We start from the raw sequence: 21,746 nt of genomic DNA on the forward strand, positions 1-21,746 counted from the left end.
CCCATTTGCTAAAGCATAATTTCTTGCATAATTTATACTAATCGCCTGATCTGATATCCTTCCACTTGGATGCCCTGCTCTTTCGCTCGTACTACGGCTGCCCTGCAACCCCCGGGAAAGATCAATCAACTCAGCAGGGGTGAATTTGATTTTCTCGGGCCTCACCGCAAGAGGCCAGCCAAAAACAGGCAAGCAGGCAACAGCAGCAAAAGTTGGAAGTGTGAATTGAGGCAAAAAGTTGGAGAAACTGCGATGAGAGGCGAGGAGATGGTTTAGAGCAATTTTCACTTCTTGATGGCGAAAATATTCCCCCGCGGCAATCTTGGGGTTTGGTAGCTCCGGTAGATGAGTTTAGGTGGTTTTATACTCAACGTCCAGTACAAACACCTAATTAGGTGAAAGTGGGCCTTAGAGTGGTGATTGTTCAGCGTTTCTTTGTAATGAGATTTTCATGTCTAAGACTTCAAGTTTTATTTTACTGTAAAGTCAGGCGTAGAACACTGAATGCATGGTTTATTTGGTCTAAATATGTTAAGTTGATCTCGTTATGATTATAAAGCTGAAACATTTTAAATCCACATTACAGTTTTTAATAATTAATTATAAACAAAAACGGAATAAAATTTTTCACATTTTGTTGATGGCTTGCTTGCATGTTGAGTCCAAGCATAATTTTATAATCCAATTTTGTTATCAACATTCCTAAAACTCAGTTTGATGAAAAATAAAAAAAAACATATTTGTTAAGAACCTATCTTAGGATGCATTAAATGCTATCTTACCTCACGTCTGAAAAAAAGTAAGCTTTCATCTGGATCTAAAATCTGAAGACCATTTTCATTGAAATTACATCTGATGGTAAATGATTCGAAAACGTTATTTAATATAACTTTGTAATAATCAAATGATTGATAATTGAGCATTTTCTAAGCTGCTTTTAAAATTCTTATCAAAACATCGAGACATGTAATGACAATCTTTGAAAATTTTATTTTCCAAATCAGCTTCTGTTGATTGGAAAAGCGTTACCAAAACATTTTCAACAAAATTATAATAATTTATATTACATACACATCAAATAAGGCAAATAAAAAACAATGCATCTCAATCCATGATTCTAACAATTTTGACTCACCGAATGATTTTAAGGTGAAAGTACTTGGAATACACTCTAAGAGTGAGTTTCAAATAATCAAACGATCCCCCTTTCGCAATACTTTGAACGAACTGCTCAAAAGAAATGAGTTGTAAGAGTCGTAAAAAAGTTTATTAAAAATAAAATTTTACACTTTGTGTGCTCATTTTACAATTCAATATATATTTTATTGCGCTCATATATACACTTCACACTGACACTGGTGGACACTTTTTCGCGCTTTTCCCCTAACCAAGCATAAGTAGTAGGTATATCAAACAGCAAACAACAAAATTTTTCCCGTTTTATTACTTTAGCACTTTCCAAACTTTTTTTTTTTTTGCATTCCATTTGGGCTTTAGTTCTCCATTTCTTTTTATTTTATTTCCCACCCAGCATTTCTGCTGACTGACTGACTCTGAGGAGCCCCCACCCACGCCTCAAATCGCCCAGGATACAAGTGAAAACTTCTACATCTCGGTCATTCCGGAGTGCCAGGAAAAAAGCGTTTTATCTCCTTGGCGATGTTTGATAGCCGTTGTATACAAGCAGCGCCTTATCTTTCACCGGGGCTTTCCGTTTTTGAGATGCTGCCGAGCTGTCCTGTTTTTTATCGCATCATCAGTCTCCATCATGAAGACATAACCATCATTTCACTTTACGACCAAAGTTACCATCGGACCATCGGACCAGAAGCGGAGCAGACCGTTTCTCCGTTATTAATATGGTACGGGGAGGCTGGCCAAGTGGCTGCTCCTTTGACCATCACGGGTGAGCGGTTCCGTTTTGGGAGGGTCGGGCGGGAGTTTATAAAACGATTTAAGTTTATGCTAATAAGCCATCAAAATTAAACAAATTTGAAGTCGCTGAGCTGTTAATTGGATGATTAATTTGAGAATGATTTAAGGTGACCATTGTGATGCATTGCAACGTTGTTAATTTTATGCAGCATGTTAGACATGTCCTCTTTAATAATTGACACAAATTTTAAAAAAAATTGATGTTTTGAAATGTGATTAAGGGCAAATTTCGATTACTAAATTCAGATCTAGCCAAAAACTGAATATTGAAATATTTCAGAAAGATATATTTGGACTATAACGTCATGATTCGAAATCCGGACACTTAGTACCATATTATTTTTGTTATAGCTGGCAAAAAATCATGTTATTAGTTGGAAATGTAGAAATATTATCAGGATTTAGTATAAACAGTCAGCATTAAGAGAATACATGCAAAATATGTCGTTTCTAACAATTTTTCATCAGAATTTGAAAATTAAAATGACTTGTTGTGCTTCGAATCCCGGACACTATTAAAAGCTGATTCGAAATTCGGACACTTTTGCTTCGAATTCCGGACACTCGATTTTGCTTATGAATCGAACAAATTTGGACTGAAATGTTAGTGAATGGCATTATTTAGGTCTCAAATAAGCTGTTAACATCAAAACAATCGATAGTTCATATAAAAAATGGCTAGAATTTAAGAAAATCAAAACCATAAATTTCTGCCTTGCCTTCCCGGTGCTTCGGACGCCTATGAAATATTTCCGTTGAAATGTTTCGCAGTTTTGGTAAACTTATAATTTTATTTTATTTGATTGTTTTGGCATTAACTACAGCGTTCAAACAAACATTAAATGAAAGTTGATGTTAGAATTCATCAAATTACACAGTTTTGACATTCATAATGTGAACTTATATCCAAATAATTGATAAAACAAGTTTAAGTGTCCGGGTTTCGAAGCGTCCGGGAATTCGAATCATGACGTTATCATACATCGAAACAAAAATATGCTGTTAAATTTTGAATAAAAGTTTTCACATACTTTTTCCAACTACGAACAAAATTTTTTGTATTTATTTTAAGTACTGGTACGGAGAGCACGTTAATCTAATTTCGCAGATCAAACCAACCAACAAAAAAGTAAGGCACCACGGAAAAACCTTTGCCTTCAGGATGCTACGTTTCCATGGATCTCTAAATCCACGCGTGGGCTACGGTTTCTAATGGCATGCTTACTGCCTTTTTTTTAAATAGGCGATTAATTATGTGTACTTGAACTGCCAGCAGCTGCCACTTGCAACCATCTTAATTCCCTTTTTCAACATACAGATTGGTTAGAAAATTTCGAATTAAGAATCTTTCTTTGCCTACGTGCACATGCCACCACACACCACCACCGATTCATGCAAATTGCTTTGAAATTTTTAATGAAAAGTCCTCATGCGTCTTCCCCACCCGGCAAAGATTCATGCTGAATAAAAATTAATTTAACTTGTACTCCAAACGAATCTAATTGAATGTAAAATTAACTCAAGGAAACTTCAAAGAAATTTGAAGAAAAAAAAGCTCCCAGGTACTCCAGCCGCGTTATTCCTTAGGATAAAATCCAGCTCCCGTTCACTGCCCCTACCTTCCGGTTCATAATTCTCAGCATAATTGAACAGCTGATCTGGGAAAGCCTCCCCTCAAAATAAAAAGCGAAATAAGCTGTAAATAATAACGCCACCCAAGTAGCACCAATTTCCCCCGGATGACCTTTTCAATTTGCCACCCGAAAATTGTCCCGAAAGTCCTGCTTGGCGCCGACCGCACAGGTCGTCCGGACCAGGATCCGAACCGTTTTGTCCCCGCAAAAACACTTTATGAACAAGCGGCAATGATAATAAGGTAATAAAAGTAAGAAGTAAAATCAAAAAGCTCCTTTTTATCGTTTAGCAGCTCTTTTGTACGGCATGCTGCCTCTTCTATGGCCGGAACGCACCCGGTCCAGGACCGTACCACAACCGTCCTCAGCAGCAGTGGCCAGAATGCTAAAAACGAACAAATTTGTAAATAGCTTCTGGTGAAAGCAACGAACGCGCCAAACCAGAAGAGAGTTTTATTATATTCACTTGTTGATGTCGACATTCAACAGCTCAGCAGGGCAATAGGGTAGAGTAGTCATCAATGAGACACGGGGAACAATGATAAAATGGCTCTCACAAGTCGTAGTTTCAACCAATCAGGCTCATATTTGGGGGAAAGGTATATCTACTGGATACACGTCTGCCATATTAGTGGCTTTGGTTATGGACGCTCCCTTGAAAAGTAATTCATAAATGTTTGATTCTGGGGTGTAAAAGTAAATTATGGACAAAAAAAACTTTTTCACTCGTAGGCTGCCATTTACACCAAAACTAATATTTCTTAAAATTTCATTCAACGTTCTAAAGGGATTAAGTTGGGCTACAATGTCCTTTCATTAGATTTGGCCAAAATTTAGAATAAACTCAGAATCCAGGGCTGTCTCATTGTTCCCCACTCATTTCAGCCCATGGGCAACAATGAGACACTTTGATTTTTCTTCAATAAACTTTTCAAAATCGATGGAAATCTTTCAAAACATGAATTAAAGGTGATTTTTGGCATATTTATAGAGTTTAAACTTCATTTAACCAAAAATACAAAGTTATTTGGTATTAATATATGGATTTTACAAAATTGAAATACTTTTTAGTGTAACTTTTGTTATTAAAAGTTTCATGTTGGCAAAATTGCTCTAAAATGTTCAAGACAAATCACCTGCAATGGAACAATACAAAAACATGATGTTTTGCTAGAAAAATGTTGATTTTCGTAAAGTGTCTCATTGTTCCCCACCTGTCTCATTGTTCCTGCCAAGTGCGTCTACAATGAGACAGTTGAATAACTCTGGCTGTAGATGTCGGATCGATCTCATATTTTTGTCAATGTTAGAACACATTAAAAGAATGATAATGCAACTGAAAGCTCATTAAAACATGCTGATGAAAAAATCTGAAAAATCGTTGAAAGTTGAAAACCAAAAGTGTCTCATTGATGACTACCCTACCCTACACAGAATGTGTTTTACAGCCCCCAACCTTCTGCCCCTCACTTTCAGTGACTCTTCCTTGTAGCTTGTAGTGTATGTGTGACTAGGGCAAATAAAATTGCCCCAGCCCAGCAGCAGTGGCAACAGCGGAACAACTCGTCACCAGGGGAAACAACCACCCTAACCTCCCTCCAACCCACCCCCTGCTATAGGAACTAGGGGTAACGAAAACTCGCAAAGATGCTTGATGCTGGGTACTCCAGCAAGACATTCGCTATTTTAGGAGTGCAAGTTGTGTACTCACTTGTTAACGAGTGTTTAGAGTGATTACGGGTTTGAATTATGCTGAGTTAGTCTAGGTTTAAGGTGGTTTGGAATGCATATTAAAGAAATGGAGTTTGCAAACAGAATAAAACCCCAAAGTGTCGGTTAACGTGACATTATTTTCTTCGGAAACAAAGGCAGATTTGAGTGCATTGAATTGCAATTGGAGCATCGTACAGTTATAGATATATAGTCAAAAACTATGAATATGTTTGACTCATAATATTAAGCTATCAGAGCATCAGGCTTGATGTAAAAATTTCTAAAATAGGTTTTTTTTATAATTTTCTGTTTTAAACCTACAACTTTGTACAAGCCACCAAATCGAAAAAAAATTGTTCGTGATTCGATTATCTGAAGTCCCATACAAACCTTCGGGTAATCGAACTTCGGATATTCGAAACTTCGGATAATCGAAGCTTCGGATAATCGAGTCTGAACTGTATCTCAGCAACTAATGGTCCGATTTACAATGTTAAAATATGAAACATTCGTGAAATTATCCGATCTTTTCGAAAACAATATTTTCAAAAAAATTTAATCAAGACTAACATTTCAAAAGGGGGGAAACATTCAATATTACGCCCTTTTGAAATGTTAGTCTTGATTTTAAATTTAATAAAATATTGTTTTCGAAAAGATCGGAAAAATGAAGCTGAAAAGTTTTGTCCTCTAAAACATATCAGAAAATAAAAAAAAATAAAAATAGTGTTTTTTTTTTTTTGCAAATCAAGTTTTACTGACAAACAGTGAAATTAAAAATCACCAAAAATGTTTTTTACCGTTTATCAGCGTAGTCCATATCCATACCTACAACTTTGCCGAAGACACCAAATCGATCAAAAAATTCATTCAAAAGATACAGATTTTTGAATTATCACATATCAGTTTTTGTGTGGACACCTGCCAAATTTGTACGGAAAAAGTATATGAACGAACTAATGATACAAAATGGCTTCTTTGGGCAAACCGAAGGCACCAAAAAAGCTCAGCGGGATTAAAAAACACAAAAATTAAAATTAAAGAAAATATACCGATTCCGTGGAGAACTGCTCAACTGTTTGCTTACTGAAATTGGCTACTATCATCTGGGACAAATAGGAACAGCTGTTTTAGCCGTGTTATTTGGGAAGGGAGACGCCAGTTATTGTAATACACAAAAAAAATCTACACAAATTTGCAAAATTCCAGAAAAAAACTCATCTCTGTTTGAAAAGTGCAATTTCAGAGACAAATTGTTAACATTTTAAAAACGTCCACGGCTGAGTTGGGGAACGCACGTTTGACCTGGAGTTAAAATGAATTACATAACTCGATATTTTTGAACCTCATATCAACGCTTCAGTTTCGTCTAGGTTTGATAGTTTTGGGGTCCTTGAACACGTTCCAATCGACAGAAATGATGTTTAGTGAAGGTCCAGAGAAAAAATAATATTGCAAATTTCGAGTATAAATACTATGGAATCATTTTATCAACCATGCACATCCTCGTGCATCTGTGTGCGAAGAAAATATTTAGTTTATATAATTAGTTGCTATATAGATGTAGTTAAGAAACTCGAGTGTTTTAATCGGTGTTGCTTGCTATAATCCGACCCTCCCAAGTGGTTCGCCGAGTTCACCGGATGTTTTGTGTTGAAAAATTTACAGTCCACTACCAAACTCGAACATACAGATTGCTTGCTATCGACCTATTTATCGCCTTGTGGTGTGAGTGGTGGTGAGACGCCAGTTATTGTAAAACTCCTGTTTAAATGAAATCAATTTTTGTACTCGAATGATTGCTTGCTATCGTTATATTTATCGTCTGCAACTCACAACTTGTTTGAGTATTTAATGGAATTTTCCCAAAAACTGCTTTTAAAAACTGTGTTGTCAAGATGGCGATGCCTTCCCGTTTCACCTTAAGAACGTTCCATAGCATTTATAACCGAACTAAATTAACAATTTAGTTTTTTTTTTACTGGAAATTTACTAATATTCAATTCTGTTGATTGGAGCGTGTTTGGGAGCCAAAACCTTGACGAAACTGAGGAGTTTACAGATATCAACTTAAATTTGTTAAAAAATATTGTACGATCAGTTCCTAGCTGGACTCGGTCGCTGGAAACGACTGGCGACTCAACGACCGACGAAATAGGCGACGGGCCAGATGCGGGCATAAAAATGTCAAAATCTCTTCCCCCCTTACTTCGTCTCACCATCCAGCTGCAGCTTTGTTGACAAACAAACGGAGCACGCGGTTGCATGATGGCGGCATCGAACCAGAATTAGTTTTGTTTATAAAATTATCGATTCATATTGCATTTTCGAATTCGAATTCGAAGCACGAATCAAAAGTTTTCACATTTTATATGAAATTTGTTCTACTGAAAATGCCTCCAAATTTGGCAATTAGATCTAGTTATGTATCAAAAACACATAATATTTAATATTTACTAATTTTGTTTACCTTCTCCTAGTGGAAAATTGTCCAAAGAATCCGAAAATGCATTCCGTTATCCGATTTGAAATCATGTTCAATGAGAAAATCATGACACTTTGAGAATTTTTAAACATTTCAAAATTTTATGAAAAAATCTTTTAGAAGTACCTTGAACCCTTCTGTACCCTGGTCAGTACGATTCCCTACCATTCTGTACGAGTTTAATTTGTACTCTTCAAAGAGACGAGTTGTTCCTTTTAATTCCGCTATATATTTTTAATACGTAGCTGTCAAGATATTAAAAATATTAAAAATATATAAAAGGAAAAACTCGTCTCTTTGTATTCATAGTAATGCATTCTGGTAAAACGCTCAACCAAACCACAACCTCAAACCAATCAAAGTCACCCAAACTGTCAAAGTCACCCCGTTTTACGGTATCTTAAACTCAAAACCATGGAAATGTTGACACTGCAACATAACAGAAATATGTATTGTATATGAATGTTATAGAGGAAACAATACATTAAAATAAACGAACCATAAAAACTTTGACATGTTTGATTTAGAACAATTATTTTTTTTTTCTCAATGATAAGTTGTCTCAAGGATTAACTTCTGCAACAAACATAATCCTACAAAGTCTAACATTTTAAACTCATACAAGATTTCATTAGTGAACTACCGTAAAACTCCACAAGATTGATGTATCGTTGATGTTTCCGCCTCGCCCAAAAAGTTTAAACATTCCCCAAAGTGCCCAACACGGTGTCACTGTCTGTTCTAGCGCTAGTGAAGCGTAGAGCTCGACCTCCTCATCCATCAATAATGTGCAAGAATTTTACACCAGCAAGAAAAAATACGTCGACACAAAAAGATTGTGGGGGCATCCTCGAAGGAGTAACCAGTCTTGATTAATCAAAACGGAGAAAGAAAAAAAATCTTATGCAACAAGGGTCTGTGAGCCTGGTCCCTTCACGGTACTGTTGTACATTGATGAAATCTTGTGTTCAAGGATATTTCATCTGAACGGTGAGTGACGTACTGCGTCATCCTCTTTCACTTCATCATGCAAAAAAAAGGAAAATCTTAAGAAACTGCTTCATCTTGATTTTGGTGGAGTTTAACCTAGCGGACAACTAAGGTGTAAGAGTTGGGGGTGGGGATAGAAAAGAACGGAAGCAGGAAAAAAACTTTCGCGCTTGGCTTGTGAATAAAAGTTTTTTCTCCCCCACCATCAAACATTCCGCTGGCAACAACGGAGCAAAAATCAGCAGCCACTTTCAGGCTCTACCGCATAGGACATGGCGGCTGTGGTTTTGGGCAAGAACTTGCCTGGCCAAAAGGCAACATTCCGACGGCGGTGGATAGGCTGCCGGAATGGCCTCTCTCCAAAACCAGTATCGAAAAGTGCGGGATGAATTATGGAAGAAAAAAGTTAAAGTTGGGAATAATTTTCTGATTGACTCTCTGGCGTCAGTTGGCTACCTTTGGAAGGGGGATCTGTGCTGATGAGGGCATTTTTTCAGGAAATTTGTGTGTATGGGAAGAAATTAAGCACATAAGAGCTAGTTTGGATAACGAGAGAGTATTTCAACAGTTATCTAGAAATACAGAAAGTTATAAGTACGGATATTCCAAGAATATCTCAATTCAAACACCAAAATGAATCCAAAGTATGAATGAAGTACTCTCGAACCACCGCGATTCAATGGTGAACCACCGAAACCTCCCCTCCTTTACCAAAATCGGTTTAATTGACTTACCATCAGAAGTACGCTCCAATTCACAGCCAGCCTCAGTGGACCCAGGATGGCGGCGTGACGCTCGTTCGTGCCGTGTACTGGCCGTGGGGAAGTGGCGCCGTGGCCTGGTTCGGCGTGGCCGCTATTGCACTGATTGTCGAGTCCTGCGAGTTGGAACTGTTGGTCGGCGTGTAGGTGCTGTGGTTCGACATTGGAAAGTTGAAATCGAGGGAACCCTCCATGCTAAGCTCGTGCTTTATCACCTGTGAAACGGAGAAGAGAGGTTAGAACGATGCTTAAAACAGTTGCGTCCATCTAAAAGTGACCAATGCTTACTTCATCGACGTTACACTCCAGACCGCCGGGGAACGACTCCAGGTTGATGTTTATGTCGTCTATGTTTGTTTGATTGTTTAGCGCTTCCATGAACTGGCCCATCAACGTCTGCGGAGTATTTTCTGTAAGGCGAGTAGTTATTAGAATGACGTTATTTGATAAACATGAATATTTCCTGTAACTCAGTTAACTATTGCAAAAATAATTTTCCTGGGCTCCGGAACCTTCTCGGTTTTGATGTTTAAGTGATGATGGAAATGCTGTTGTCAATATAATGTAAAATATTTTAAAATTCATCAACATTTTTTCCCCTTAAGTTTCAAGTCTTTTCAGGTCCCAATTAATGTTAAGGGCTTTAAAAGTGAACAAATTAATCGTAATACAATGGATGAACAGTAGGGTGACAATAAAAAAATCAACATCAGAGATACCCTCTGACTCGATTCCTTATGCAAAAATAAGTATTTGTGCCAATTTTGAGCCAAATCGGTTAAGGCTTAGGGGTCGCTTTTCATCGTTGAAGTTTTTATGGGGAAAATCGCGAAAATGTATGGGGAAAAACATCGTTTCAGTATTTTTCTGCTAGGTGGCGCAGGTCTCGCCCAAAATTGTCCAAGTGTGAGATTCTTGTAGGAAATTTAATTCCCTACAACTTATCATTTGAACACAAAATATGACCAAAAATCAATTTTGCGACACTTGGGTCTATTCTGAGGGCAGATTCAGATTCAGCGGGCAAAATTACATGGAAAAACATACATTTGGACAACTTTTAAAATTCGTTAGGGTGGTCCCATAAGGTTTTCCCTTGAAAATTAGCCTTTTTCAAATGAAGATATCTCGAGTTTAAAGAAAAAACATCCCGGGATTTTTTTCAACATAAGTAGTGCTAGATCTCCTCTTTCAAATGCAACAAAAATCAAAATCAAATTATTCGCTCTACAGCTTTGCCATGGCGTTCTCGATTACGAGATTCCTACTCGAAACTAAGTGTTCGAAGGCATGATTGTTGAGGCAATTGCAAACCTCTTTTTACACCTAAACTTCCATCCACCCCGGGATTCGAACTGACGACCTTTGGATTGTGAGTCCAACTGCCTGCCAGCGACTCCACCGAGGCAGGACCCAGGGAGACGACTCCTACACCTGGACTGAGCTAACGACCTAACCTTTTTAGGTTAGTCCGGGGCCAACATTTACTTCCCGTCCGACGGAAGGCGTGATCAGACAAATCTCGTCTCGAAAAATGCCACCGGGACCGTCTGGGATCGAGCCCAGGCCGACTGGGTGAGAGGCAATCACGCTTACCCCTACACCACGGTCCCGGCTTATGCAACCTAGTGCTTAAAATTTGGCTTGAGCCTTTTCGAGATATTTAAGTTTTAAATTTGCATCTTTTTTACCTTAAAATGGCTGTAACTTTTGACCCTTAAGTCCAAATTGACCTGTCAAACAATAAAATTGTTTGTTTTTTAGAGCTCTAAAAGTTCTCGGAACATCTCTTTTCTCTAAAACTTAACCTTGTATTGCCACATTCACAAAACTGATTTTTGAAGGTTTGCTTAGATGCTTTCTATTAATTTGGTCGTAGAAGGCGTAGATTACGAGATAAAATTTTGGTGTCTTCGACAAAGTTGCTTGGATTGGCAAGCTCAACAACTTTTTAGAAGACAAAAAAAATCCCAAAAATATTCCTGAAAAGTTAGATTTTCAAAATCACCCTAATAGTGAACCACCCTAATTTTCAACAAAACCAAAAGTTGCCCCTTTTCATTTGCAACAACTCTTCTGAAGACACCAAAACTTCAAAACTTCACAATTTTTCGGAAAATCCGTTTTCCACTTAATGTTGCGATCTGGACCCGTGTGCAGGGTAAACAAGTTCTGTATTTTCGGGTTGTGGATAATTTCATACTTTTTTCCAGACTTTAAATTTCAAAGTCGGGGTTCTCCCCACATGCCCTTGTTGCAGAAGACTTATATTTGGCACGGGAAAAATCTAGTAAAACTGTCTCCGGAATGGCATTTACAGTAAAATTCAAGAAAAAATCTTTTGATGATTGATGCTTTTATGGATGTCAGCTCCTTTCAATTTCGTGGGTGAGAGAGTTTTAACAGCGATAAATGAAATTGTGACATAATTCCATATCTGGTTTGGACAAATCAAAGAAACAGTGTCTTTCAAGATATATATTGAAAATCACACTCACCGTTCTGGGACGACGTCATCATACTGCAGACCGTGTTGGGCGTCAGAGGTGGGCTGGCGGATGGTGTCCTCTGTATCACCCGTGCCCCCACCAGCATGGCGTAGTCCGGCGACGGTTCACTGTGCGGGTACGAGGGCGACATTCCGGTTCCGGACGCGGGTGACATGCTCTGCGCGGGAGAACAAGAAAGGAGGTTTACGATGATTAGTTGCGGAAGTTTTACCCAATCTCTTAACCGATATCCATCATTAATAGTTTTGATGAGATGGCCATCTCATATTGGTTGATGGTGGAGAGCGTCTTGGGGACTTACCTCACGGGTGTTGTTTTGTAACATACAGGTGCACTGTTGCAGGCGATGGATGGGACACTGATTTTGCTGCTGCGGGAAACCGAAAGGCTGGGCCACCGTCGCGTGCAGGGAGTACGGCTGCGGTGGCTGATATGGTGGCGGGGGTTGGCTGTGAATCGTCGTTGTTTGGCTGAACCTGTTCCAGAAGTATGGTCAGAAGAGGGGAAATTCACCGTGATAATAACGTTTTCGCTTGAGAATTTGCGGCGGCTGGTTAGGTTTCTTGTAGTTAATGAGATTTTCATGCAGATGAACTTATCACATAGATTGTGTTGAAAAGAACATTTGAATGTACTAATCCTGGATGTTCAGAAATCATGCAATACTGAAACTTTATGATAACAAGTTGCATGCACTTCCACAGACAGTTAAGCAATCAAAGCATACGAAATCATTTTAAAAGTAATTGTAAACCTGCATCAAGAATGGTTAGTTCCAACTCCGGACTTGAATTTTGATTAGATTCCTTTTCGTTAGTTCTGCCCAGTCACACGAAGCAACACGGATGATTTATGAGTGGCACATTGTTTTGTTAGGATATTTTATCTGATTGATGATGTTCACATTATCTGATATACTGACCCTTTAAAGAAATCAGTCTGCTGTAAGGTCAGCTCGTCCGCGAGAGATCCAGCCAGCTGATCCAATTGGGTCTGGCCCTGAGCATTGAGTTCGGCGGGTTCCACCGTTTGTCCGCCGTCGTCCGGATTGTTGGCCAGGTCGGCTAGCTCCGGTGGGTACGTCCAGGGGCTTTCGATTCCCACTATGGACTGAATTGGGCTCAGGCGCCCACACGAGCTCGCGTTCGAGGAGGCACGTTGCCGAAAGTCAGGCGATAGTTGAAAATTACCACTAATAATAACAAAGTAAAAAGAAACATGGAAATCAAAGAAAATCAAACAAACTTAAATGTAACGGAGAAAACAATGCTTGAAACTCAGCACTGAATGTAACGCTAACACTTAATTCAAAGAAAATCTAATAATATAGAGTAAAATCTACTAGTTTACACAGATACTAGAAGCAGAATTCATCTAATTTACCTGTCCTAGCTTAGATACATACCTGTGCAACGGGCTCTCCGGGAACGAGTCGAGGTTTTCGCTAACACTACTGCTAGGCGAGGGGGTGGCATCATTCAGTGGATTGGCTAAAAATTTAAAATCGATTAGAGATTGACAGTGTAAAAATACTTAAAGTGAAGCCATCATTTTCAAGAAAAATTGATCATCACTCTAATATCCTCAGTATTTCATTTAATTTAATCTGCAATGTCTGCACAACAATAAATCAAGCACTTTAGGAAATTTTTATACATACTATTCTAATGTGATCATCGACAGCCTGATCGAGAATTATTAATTTAATGCCTCTGTGCTCTCTTGTTCTAAACGTACTAGGATTCCTGTCTAGTTAGCACAAGAGAGCGCAGAGACATCGGAATAATGTTTCATGATTTTGCATCTATAACATAATTAAATCGTATACAATTTAACCAATTTTGTCACGAAATTCTTGTTATTAGGCATTAAATAAAATTCAACCTAAAAGCAAAGCAGGGAGTAGAAACCTAGAAGAAGGTTGAAAACCTAAAATCTAGAAGGATTTTACAAAGATTTGCTGCCCACGTTCACATAAATGTGCTATATGCAAAAACAGCCAGCTGAGAAAAACGCATTTGAAATTGGACATTTATGCGATCAGGGGCAGTTTAGATCCGGTAATTGACTGTTTTTTAAGTATAAGAATTTAGAACTGTTCTTATTTGGCCTGCTTCACCTCAACCATTTAGCATGAAACCAACTCTTTCAACCATACATCGGTTCATGCGGTGTACGATACTCACTTGCGAGGCCCAGTGCCGCCTGCTGCCGGATCGCTTCGACCCGTTTCCGCGCCCGGCCGCGCCTTTTCTCGTACTTGGACGTCTCCATCGAGGCGGCTCTCCGGCGCACCGACTTGCCCGGCTTCGCGTCCGGGTTCAGCATCCACCAGGACGACTTACCGGTTCCTTCGTTCTGTACTCGCATGAATCGGTTGTGCAGTGATAGATTGTGTCTGATTGAATTCTGCAATGGGCGAGAGAGAGAGAGAGAGAGAGCAAGTAGAAAAAACAGTCAAACGGATGAAAATTTATTGCAGAAGCCAGAAAAGAAAGAAAAATGAATAAATTACAAATAAATAATCGACGACGACGACAACGAGGACTGGGAGGACTCCTAGGGAATGCCTCGTTGCGCCGATAAACGGTCCGAGGGGTGACTAATTTCACATTATATAAATCGAACTTCCGGCGGCAGCCAGAACAAACTCAAAAGAATCCTTGTATGTGCTCTAGTGGGGACACTTGCCCGTTTTTCCCCCGATTTCCACTTCAGAAGCGTGGTTTCACCCTGGCGCTTATGTAAGATTTTATCTTCGTCACACTTTGAGCGATGTCGTTAGTTTATAACTTTGTCAGGATGCTCTCTGTGGGGCACTGTCCGGGGCCGACATATTAGGCCAGAGGATATTTCCCTTCCGACTTCGGACTGTATTTGAGTAGCAGCCGGAAAAATCTACGAACAGAGGCAATTGGCCAAGATTCACGATTGTGGAGGAAATTTTTGCCGTTTGACTTTTGCCGAGAGTGTCGGAATTATTTATGCGACAGTTTCGGTCACTGATTTATATAATTCTATCACGCAAATTGTTTCGATATTTATTGCAGTTTATCTGTGTTGTTGAAGTATGATTTATGGCACGCTTTGGTGAAAAGTGGGCCAAAACTTTTTTAGTGATGACAATCAAAAGTTATTTTTTTTTGTTTCTTTCGTCTTATCTACGAGCAACGAAATTGAAATAAAATGTGTATAAAATAATTATATTCCCAAGTCTATACGTCTTAAGAATAAGTTTTAAAGAGCATTGTTCTTAATGTAATCCACGAATACTAAAAAAATATCGAAACAATTTTAAACAACACATTCCCGTCCAAGTTCATAAGGTGTCGAAAATCAAGTTTTTTGGTTTTGAAAAATCGTTTCTTGGAATTTTATTACTGGAACTCCACTTTTAAAGAGATCATCACCTTAAAATAGAAACTCAAGACTCCAAAATCTCATGAAAATTAAATCCAACCATTTTTATGAACTACAAGCTTAACCCGACAAACTTCGTTTGTTGACGTTTTTCCGATGCTCGTAATCGGTTCCAGAGTAGCCAAAGTGTCAATTAGCGTGTAAACCTTCCTTGGACTTATACAAACCCAACGCAATAAAGAGCACCTTGATCCGACGTTCCGTTTTGAACTGATTCACGTTCGAACAAAACTGTCGATTATTCTATATATAGAAAAAAAAAGAAGAAGAAGAAAGAAAAAGATGTACCGTCAACAGGGACGAATCGGGACTACAGAGTATTTGGATGCTGCAAGTTTGGAGTTCTTGCCGAAACCACTCCAAAATTTCAAAATTCAATTCACCCCATGTGTCCCGATTCGCCACAAATGATGGTATCAAAATATAACCATTATGTGGTTAATTTACATACATTGATTTTACCCATGTCCTGTAATGTACAAATCAGCTTAACGAAATTAAAATATCAAAGTTTTTCTTATATTTACTCAAACAAGTATACAAATCAACTGATTTCTCAATAAGTTTCGTCCAAAATGTTTTACCCGACACTTTCTCCCGCTCCCATCTGTGATTATACCCATAGGTTGAGCACTTATCAGAAGTAGTGTCCAGTTTGATCAGCAGCCCTGTTGGGCAGCATTTCAAACTTGTCCAAATTACTCCCGAGCAGCATTTTACTGCATCTCCGGCTGTCCAACGAGTCCGTTCGCTCGTACGTCGCCAACAACGGTAAAGAGTGAAATGGAAGCAGCCAAAAGAAATGGAATCGATCCAAAACTTATTGGTAAAAGTTCACCAAATGAGGCACATTACATTATCGGCAACGATGACGACGACGGGATTGGTGCAGACGGAGACAACGATGCCTGAAAACTTCTCTGGAGACAGAGACCATCTACCCTTCCCTGTTCGGTGTGGGGTGAAAATGTCTTGCATGAAAGATGTCCCCGGCTATGCGTCCCAAGCGCAACTATCTGAAATAATGTTTATCGATGAACTTTGTTCCTCCATATGGACAATAAACGGCATTATTTAATTTGGCTAAGTAACCAATAATTGCCAAACTTTGCCGATTTTACATTGTTCGCCAAAGCGTTTGTTCTGCGTTTCCGTCTTCATTCTTCATTAGCCCGATTACTGTTTCACTTTCATGATTAAAATAGTTCGCCCAGCGTCAATCGATGGCATCACAACCTTTCGGCCACGGGACGCATTTACGATAGACATCGTTCGATTTTTTTCTCACGTTCAATTAGATCATATCGAGATAATACACACGCCCCCTCCTCCATCAAATGGAGGATTAGGTCATCCACGGTTTAGCATAGATAGATGATTCGCTGCTCTTTTTTGTGTGCTGCAGCAACAATTCACAAAGGACTAGACATCCCTTCGTTTTGTTCGGCAGTTTGGGTATAATAAAGGAAGGAGAATAAAAGTAGTATTAATGGCCGGGCATTAAACATACGTTCGGGCTTTTCCACGCGATTTGCCTGGAAAATTAAAATTTAAAACGGTTTCTTCCCACTTCATCACAGGAGCTTTTTTTTGCTCCTGTTCGGCAAATTCAGGGGGAATATGAACAGATAAAAAGTGTGGGCAAGAATTCAATTTATTCTAGTGCCAAATTATTTGATACGGATAAAAAAATGGAAACCTAGCCAAATTGCTAGATCATTGAGGAAATTTTCAAATCATTGTGTGCCTTCCATTTTAAGCACATTTTTTATAAACGAACAGTTCTTCTTTAAAATGCATTGCATTTATAAATGTTCTGGATTTCAAAATTGAAATGATATTTAATTTGACTTTTGTTGTCAATTTCAATATTCTTTTCAAAATATTATAGTTTGCTGAAAAAGTAAATTCCATTATTTCACAAAACTAAGCTTCAAAATCGTGTTAATATACAGCAATTCCATTTGAAAAGAGCCTAAACCGAAAAAAAGTTCTCCAATCGGGCTCAAAATTTTTCTGGGGGTTCCTCGGCCAAAATAATTAGACCCGTATTTTTTTGTTTGGCCATTAGGGTGACCTACATCAGGGTGGTTCGAAAAATGTCAATTTTCGTCATTTTTTGCAAAAATCACTTTTTCGAAAAATCATATCTCCGCGTCATTTCATCCGATTTTAGCTGTCTTAGACGCTTAGACGCATCACCAAAGAATGGTGATGAGTTAGGCTATTTGAGAAAAATAGTAAGAAGTTCCAAAAATCTAGCTTAACTATTGAAAAAGTCGTATGAAAACTTAAAATGGCGTTTTGACCGTGTCTGGACCAAAGAGCCAGAAAATATTTTTATCGGATTCCTCGGAAAATTTCACATAACATATCAAAAAATTGGCGATGTCGAACCGTACGTTTCGGAGATATGATTTTTTGAAAATAAAAACTGATTTTTTCAACGCGCCACGCGCAAAAACGGGAAAATGACGAAATCGCAAAAAAAATCAAGTTTTTCCACTAAAACTGCGAAAACTTTAAAATTTCAGCGATGACCTATAGATGTTATGGTACCAAAAGTTGCGTCTTTCAATTACAAAAAATTTGATACCCAAACATCTATAGGTCATTGCTGATTTTTTTTTTTTTGTGAAAAAAGTTGATTTTTTGCAGATTTCGTCATTATCCTGTTTTTGCGCGCGGCGCGTCAAAAAACGTAGTTTTTATTTTCAAAAAATCATATTTCGGAAACGTACGGTTCGACATCGCCAATTTTTTGATATGTTATGTGAAATTTTCCGAGGAATCCGATAAAAATATGTCCAGACATAGGCTCTTTGGTCCAGACACGGTCAAAACGCCATTTTAAGTTTTCAAACGACTTTTTCAATAGTTAAACAAGATTTTTGGAACTTCTTACTATTTTTCTTAAATAGCAAAACTCATCACCTTTCTTTTGCGTCTAAGACAGCTAAAACCGGATGAAATGGCGCGGAGATATGATTTTTTGAAAAAAGTGGTTTTTGCGAAAAATAACGAAAATTGCCATTTTTCGAACCACCCTAGCAAGATGTAGGTTACCCTAATGGCCAAACAAAACCGGCAAACAAAAAAATTTTGAGCCCGATTGGAGAACTTTTTTTTCGGTTTAGGCTCTTTTCAAATGCAATTGCTGTATATGTATCATGAACTACCCCGATTCTCTATTGTTGTGTAATTGATTACAGTTATTTACATGATTACATTACATACATAACGATACTTTAAACCATTTTATTATAAAGAAATGACAAACTCGTATCTCCAGCGCGTCCAATCACTCGTCGCAAACTTATAAAATGCGTATTCAGCAGCATTCCCGTTGGTCTATTTATGATGGTCAATAAATAAATGACCCCGTAATAAACCGGCCCACACACAAACGCACGCACGTGCACACAAGCTAGCTGGTCCTTCCGAAGAAGATTAAGTGAACGTATTTCCTTGTGCGATTTCCGATTCTTCAATGCTTATTCTAGTGCTTTTCCCACTATAATTCAGCCAGAAGCATCTTCTATTCACTACAAGTGTTGCAGAACATTCGTTGTGTGAGCTGTGAAATATGTGTGCACACAACTTCTATTGCGTCCCGACGATACTTGTAAGGAGGGAGTTTGGAAACCGTATCCCACATGTATGATTTTTCCACGGAAGTATTTACGGGAGGAAAACTTTTGTGTACACCCAATCACACGATGAGCAGCATTTTCCTGCTTTACATGCTTCGTTCTCCGTCTGGCCCTCCCCCCACAAAATCCCTGGCAGATTTGCCGAGCTTTCACTTTAATTGTCGTCGCCACAATCACTATGGCAAATTTGCCTTGGCTCGTTTAAAAACTTTTCAACTCAAGCGTAGCCAGGAGCATCGAACGGGGAAAATTTTTCTTAGATTCCGACTTTCCGCCAAGTAGGCGCCGACTGGGTTCAACCCTTTTCCCCACCAACACGCGCAGCGATTTTCCTACAGATCCAAGCGACCCGTGTGATTGCAGCGGGGACATTCTGATGCGCTGCTACCGTTCCGCACTGACTGTGGCATGGCATGCTTATTGTTTCGCCGTTGCGTCTGGTGGCTCGGTACATCTACACTAAAACCCCCGATTACGCTCAGGCGTTACGCTTTTTATTAGGTTGATTTCTCGAAATCAGTGTAATGTTTCTACATTCTTTTGAAATCAATTTGTAGATCTGCACAAGACGCATAAATTGCTTTAAAAAGATTGCAAAAATGTCGCGTCGTTTCAGAGAAATCGACGAAATACAAAGCGTAACGCCTGAGCGTAATCGGGGGTTTCAGTGTACTACACGGAGGGTTTGGTAACCAATGACATTTTTCGATGTGATCTCCATTATCTCATATTAACGTTAAAATTATTTAATACTTTCAACATAAAATGTGTAGATTATTGAAAAAGGGATCTTCAAATTTATTATTTATTGCATTCAAATTTATTAACTATTATTTTCTTTTTCTTCCAGCATTGTCAAGTAAAGTCAAATTGAGATTAGGCTCTAACTATAACGACGTATGAGATCTAGAATCGAATCGAATAAGCACTTGTGCCATAACCGCTGAGTGGCATACATCTTAATACAAATACACCAACATTCAGTTTTGCCGTGAGGTAGGAACTCATATTAACTAAAAGTTAATACGAGTTCCTAGACCCACCTTCACGTATACATATCGATTCAGAATCAAAAACTGAACTATTATCTGTGTGTGTGCACCGAAATATTCGCATTCAATTATCTCGGCACTGACTAAACCTATTTGTACCGTTTTGGTCTCATTTAATTCGTCCTTGGGTCCCATGAAAATTATGAAGTTTAGTAAAGTACTTCAAAAGTTATGCTAAAAAAACTTTTTTGAAGAAAGTCCGAAAGATCGTAAAAAGGATGGTAACTGTAAGAAAACCAGTCATGATATACATTTTTAGAAAGGTATTTAAAATACCTTTCAAACTAAAACATTGAAGATCTGATAACCCTATCAAAAGTTCTTAGCACTCAAGTGTTATTTATACACTTATTAGAGGACGGATCTCAGATATATTTTGATGATTTCGTGCGACCCGTCGTTAGTTAGATAATTGACAGACCTTTCAAATGAGCCTGAAATATCGAAGATCTGATAACACCCTATCAAAGGAATTACCACGTAAGTGTTATTTATTCACTTTTTGGAGGCCAGATCTCAGATATTTCGATGAAAATTGTGTCCGTTATGTTATGGCCCGTATTTGATTTTTTGATTTTTGATTTTTTTTTTTTTTTTTGAGGGGTGACCAAAGTATGGCCCAAGGATCCATTTTTAAGGATATAGTTTTAAATAACGGGTTTTGTCATATAAGCTTTTTTTACATTTGGCCCGCCATCTAAAAACACCACTGGCCTAAAACATCGAAGATCTGATAACCTTATCAAGAGTTATGAGCACTTAAATGTTATTTACACACTTTCTGGAGATCGGACCACAGATATTTCGATGAAAGCAATATCCGGATAGATCGTTTCCATCCATCGTTTGTTGGATAGTTAAAAAGCCTTTCAAATGTTACTTTAAGATTATTGTGAGTATGTCGATAGGTACCATAAATGTGTGTCTATGTCCTTTTTAATTAATTTAATAGTATTATTTCTTAGCGGGACCTTCCTCATGCATCAATTTCAATTTCCTCAAAAATGCAGTTGTCCATGACAGTGTGTTGAAATTTTAATAAAATCAAAATTGATTGGGTGGTCAACCGCAACTGCTTTTCCAATTAAGTAATTTATCACAAAATTGAATACTTTTTTTCCTGTCACAATGAAGTGATTGAAGCATTTCGACCATGATCCATCAACTAGAATCACATTTCGCATTCACTTATACGGTCAAGTGACTACAGAACACTTACATAGATGATGTTATCAGAAGCAGAGTGAGTAGGTATAGCATGCCGTAATTCTATAGCCGCGGTAAAACTTTCTCATCATCATTATCGTCGCCGGTAATCGCTCAAGTATGATGGGAACCCTTTTAGTAGTGGTGATACCAAGCAAGTCGATTACTGTCAATCAATCAAATTTTATGAATACTTCTGCGTAATACGTTTAGTCGGCAAAAGTATAAACGTGCAAAATATACTTGAAGATGTATGAAAATGATTAAGATACACTTTTGTAAATAAAATCAGAATTAATTTTATAATATCATAGTTATTTATCAACAATGTAAAAGAAACATTTGATGTTATCTATTGAAGAACCAGTTTATATAATTATCATTCCT

The 21,746-nt window shown here is 38.1% G+C and overlaps 1 protein-coding gene across 7 annotated transcripts in view; it reads right to left on the bottom strand.

The window, feature by feature from the left end:
* Positions 1-21,746, bottom strand: part of LOC6050545 (forkhead box protein O) — a 99,034-nt gene that overhangs the window by 17,328 nt on the left and 59,960 nt on the right. For 6 of the 7 annotated variants that reach the window (XM_038250073.1, XM_038250077.1, XM_038250076.1 and 3 more), the window contains exons 4-10: positions 14,215-14,437; positions 13,434-13,518; positions 12,951-13,220; positions 12,330-12,504; positions 12,017-12,185; positions 9,807-9,928; positions 9,492-9,733 (exon numbers count right to left, since the gene is read on the bottom strand). In XM_038250073.1, the coding sequence (XP_038106001.1) occupies positions 9,524-9,733; positions 9,807-9,928; positions 12,017-12,185; positions 12,330-12,504; positions 12,951-13,220; positions 13,434-13,518; positions 14,215-14,437 (1,254 nt within the window). In that variant the 3' untranslated portion in view covers positions 9,492-9,523. Of the gene's footprint in view, positions 1-9,491; positions 9,734-9,806; positions 9,929-12,016; positions 12,186-12,329; positions 12,523-12,950; positions 13,221-13,433; positions 13,519-14,214; positions 14,438-21,746 lie in introns of all 7 variants that reach the window. The other variant, XM_038250079.1, reaches the window with a different exon arrangement.

Source organism: Culex quinquefasciatus, chromosome 1 (assembly GCF_015732765.1).
Source record: "Culex quinquefasciatus strain JHB chromosome 1, VPISU_Cqui_1.0_pri_paternal, whole genome shotgun sequence".
Classification (NCBI taxonomy): Eukaryota; Metazoa; Arthropoda; class Insecta; order Diptera; family Culicidae; genus Culex; species Culex quinquefasciatus.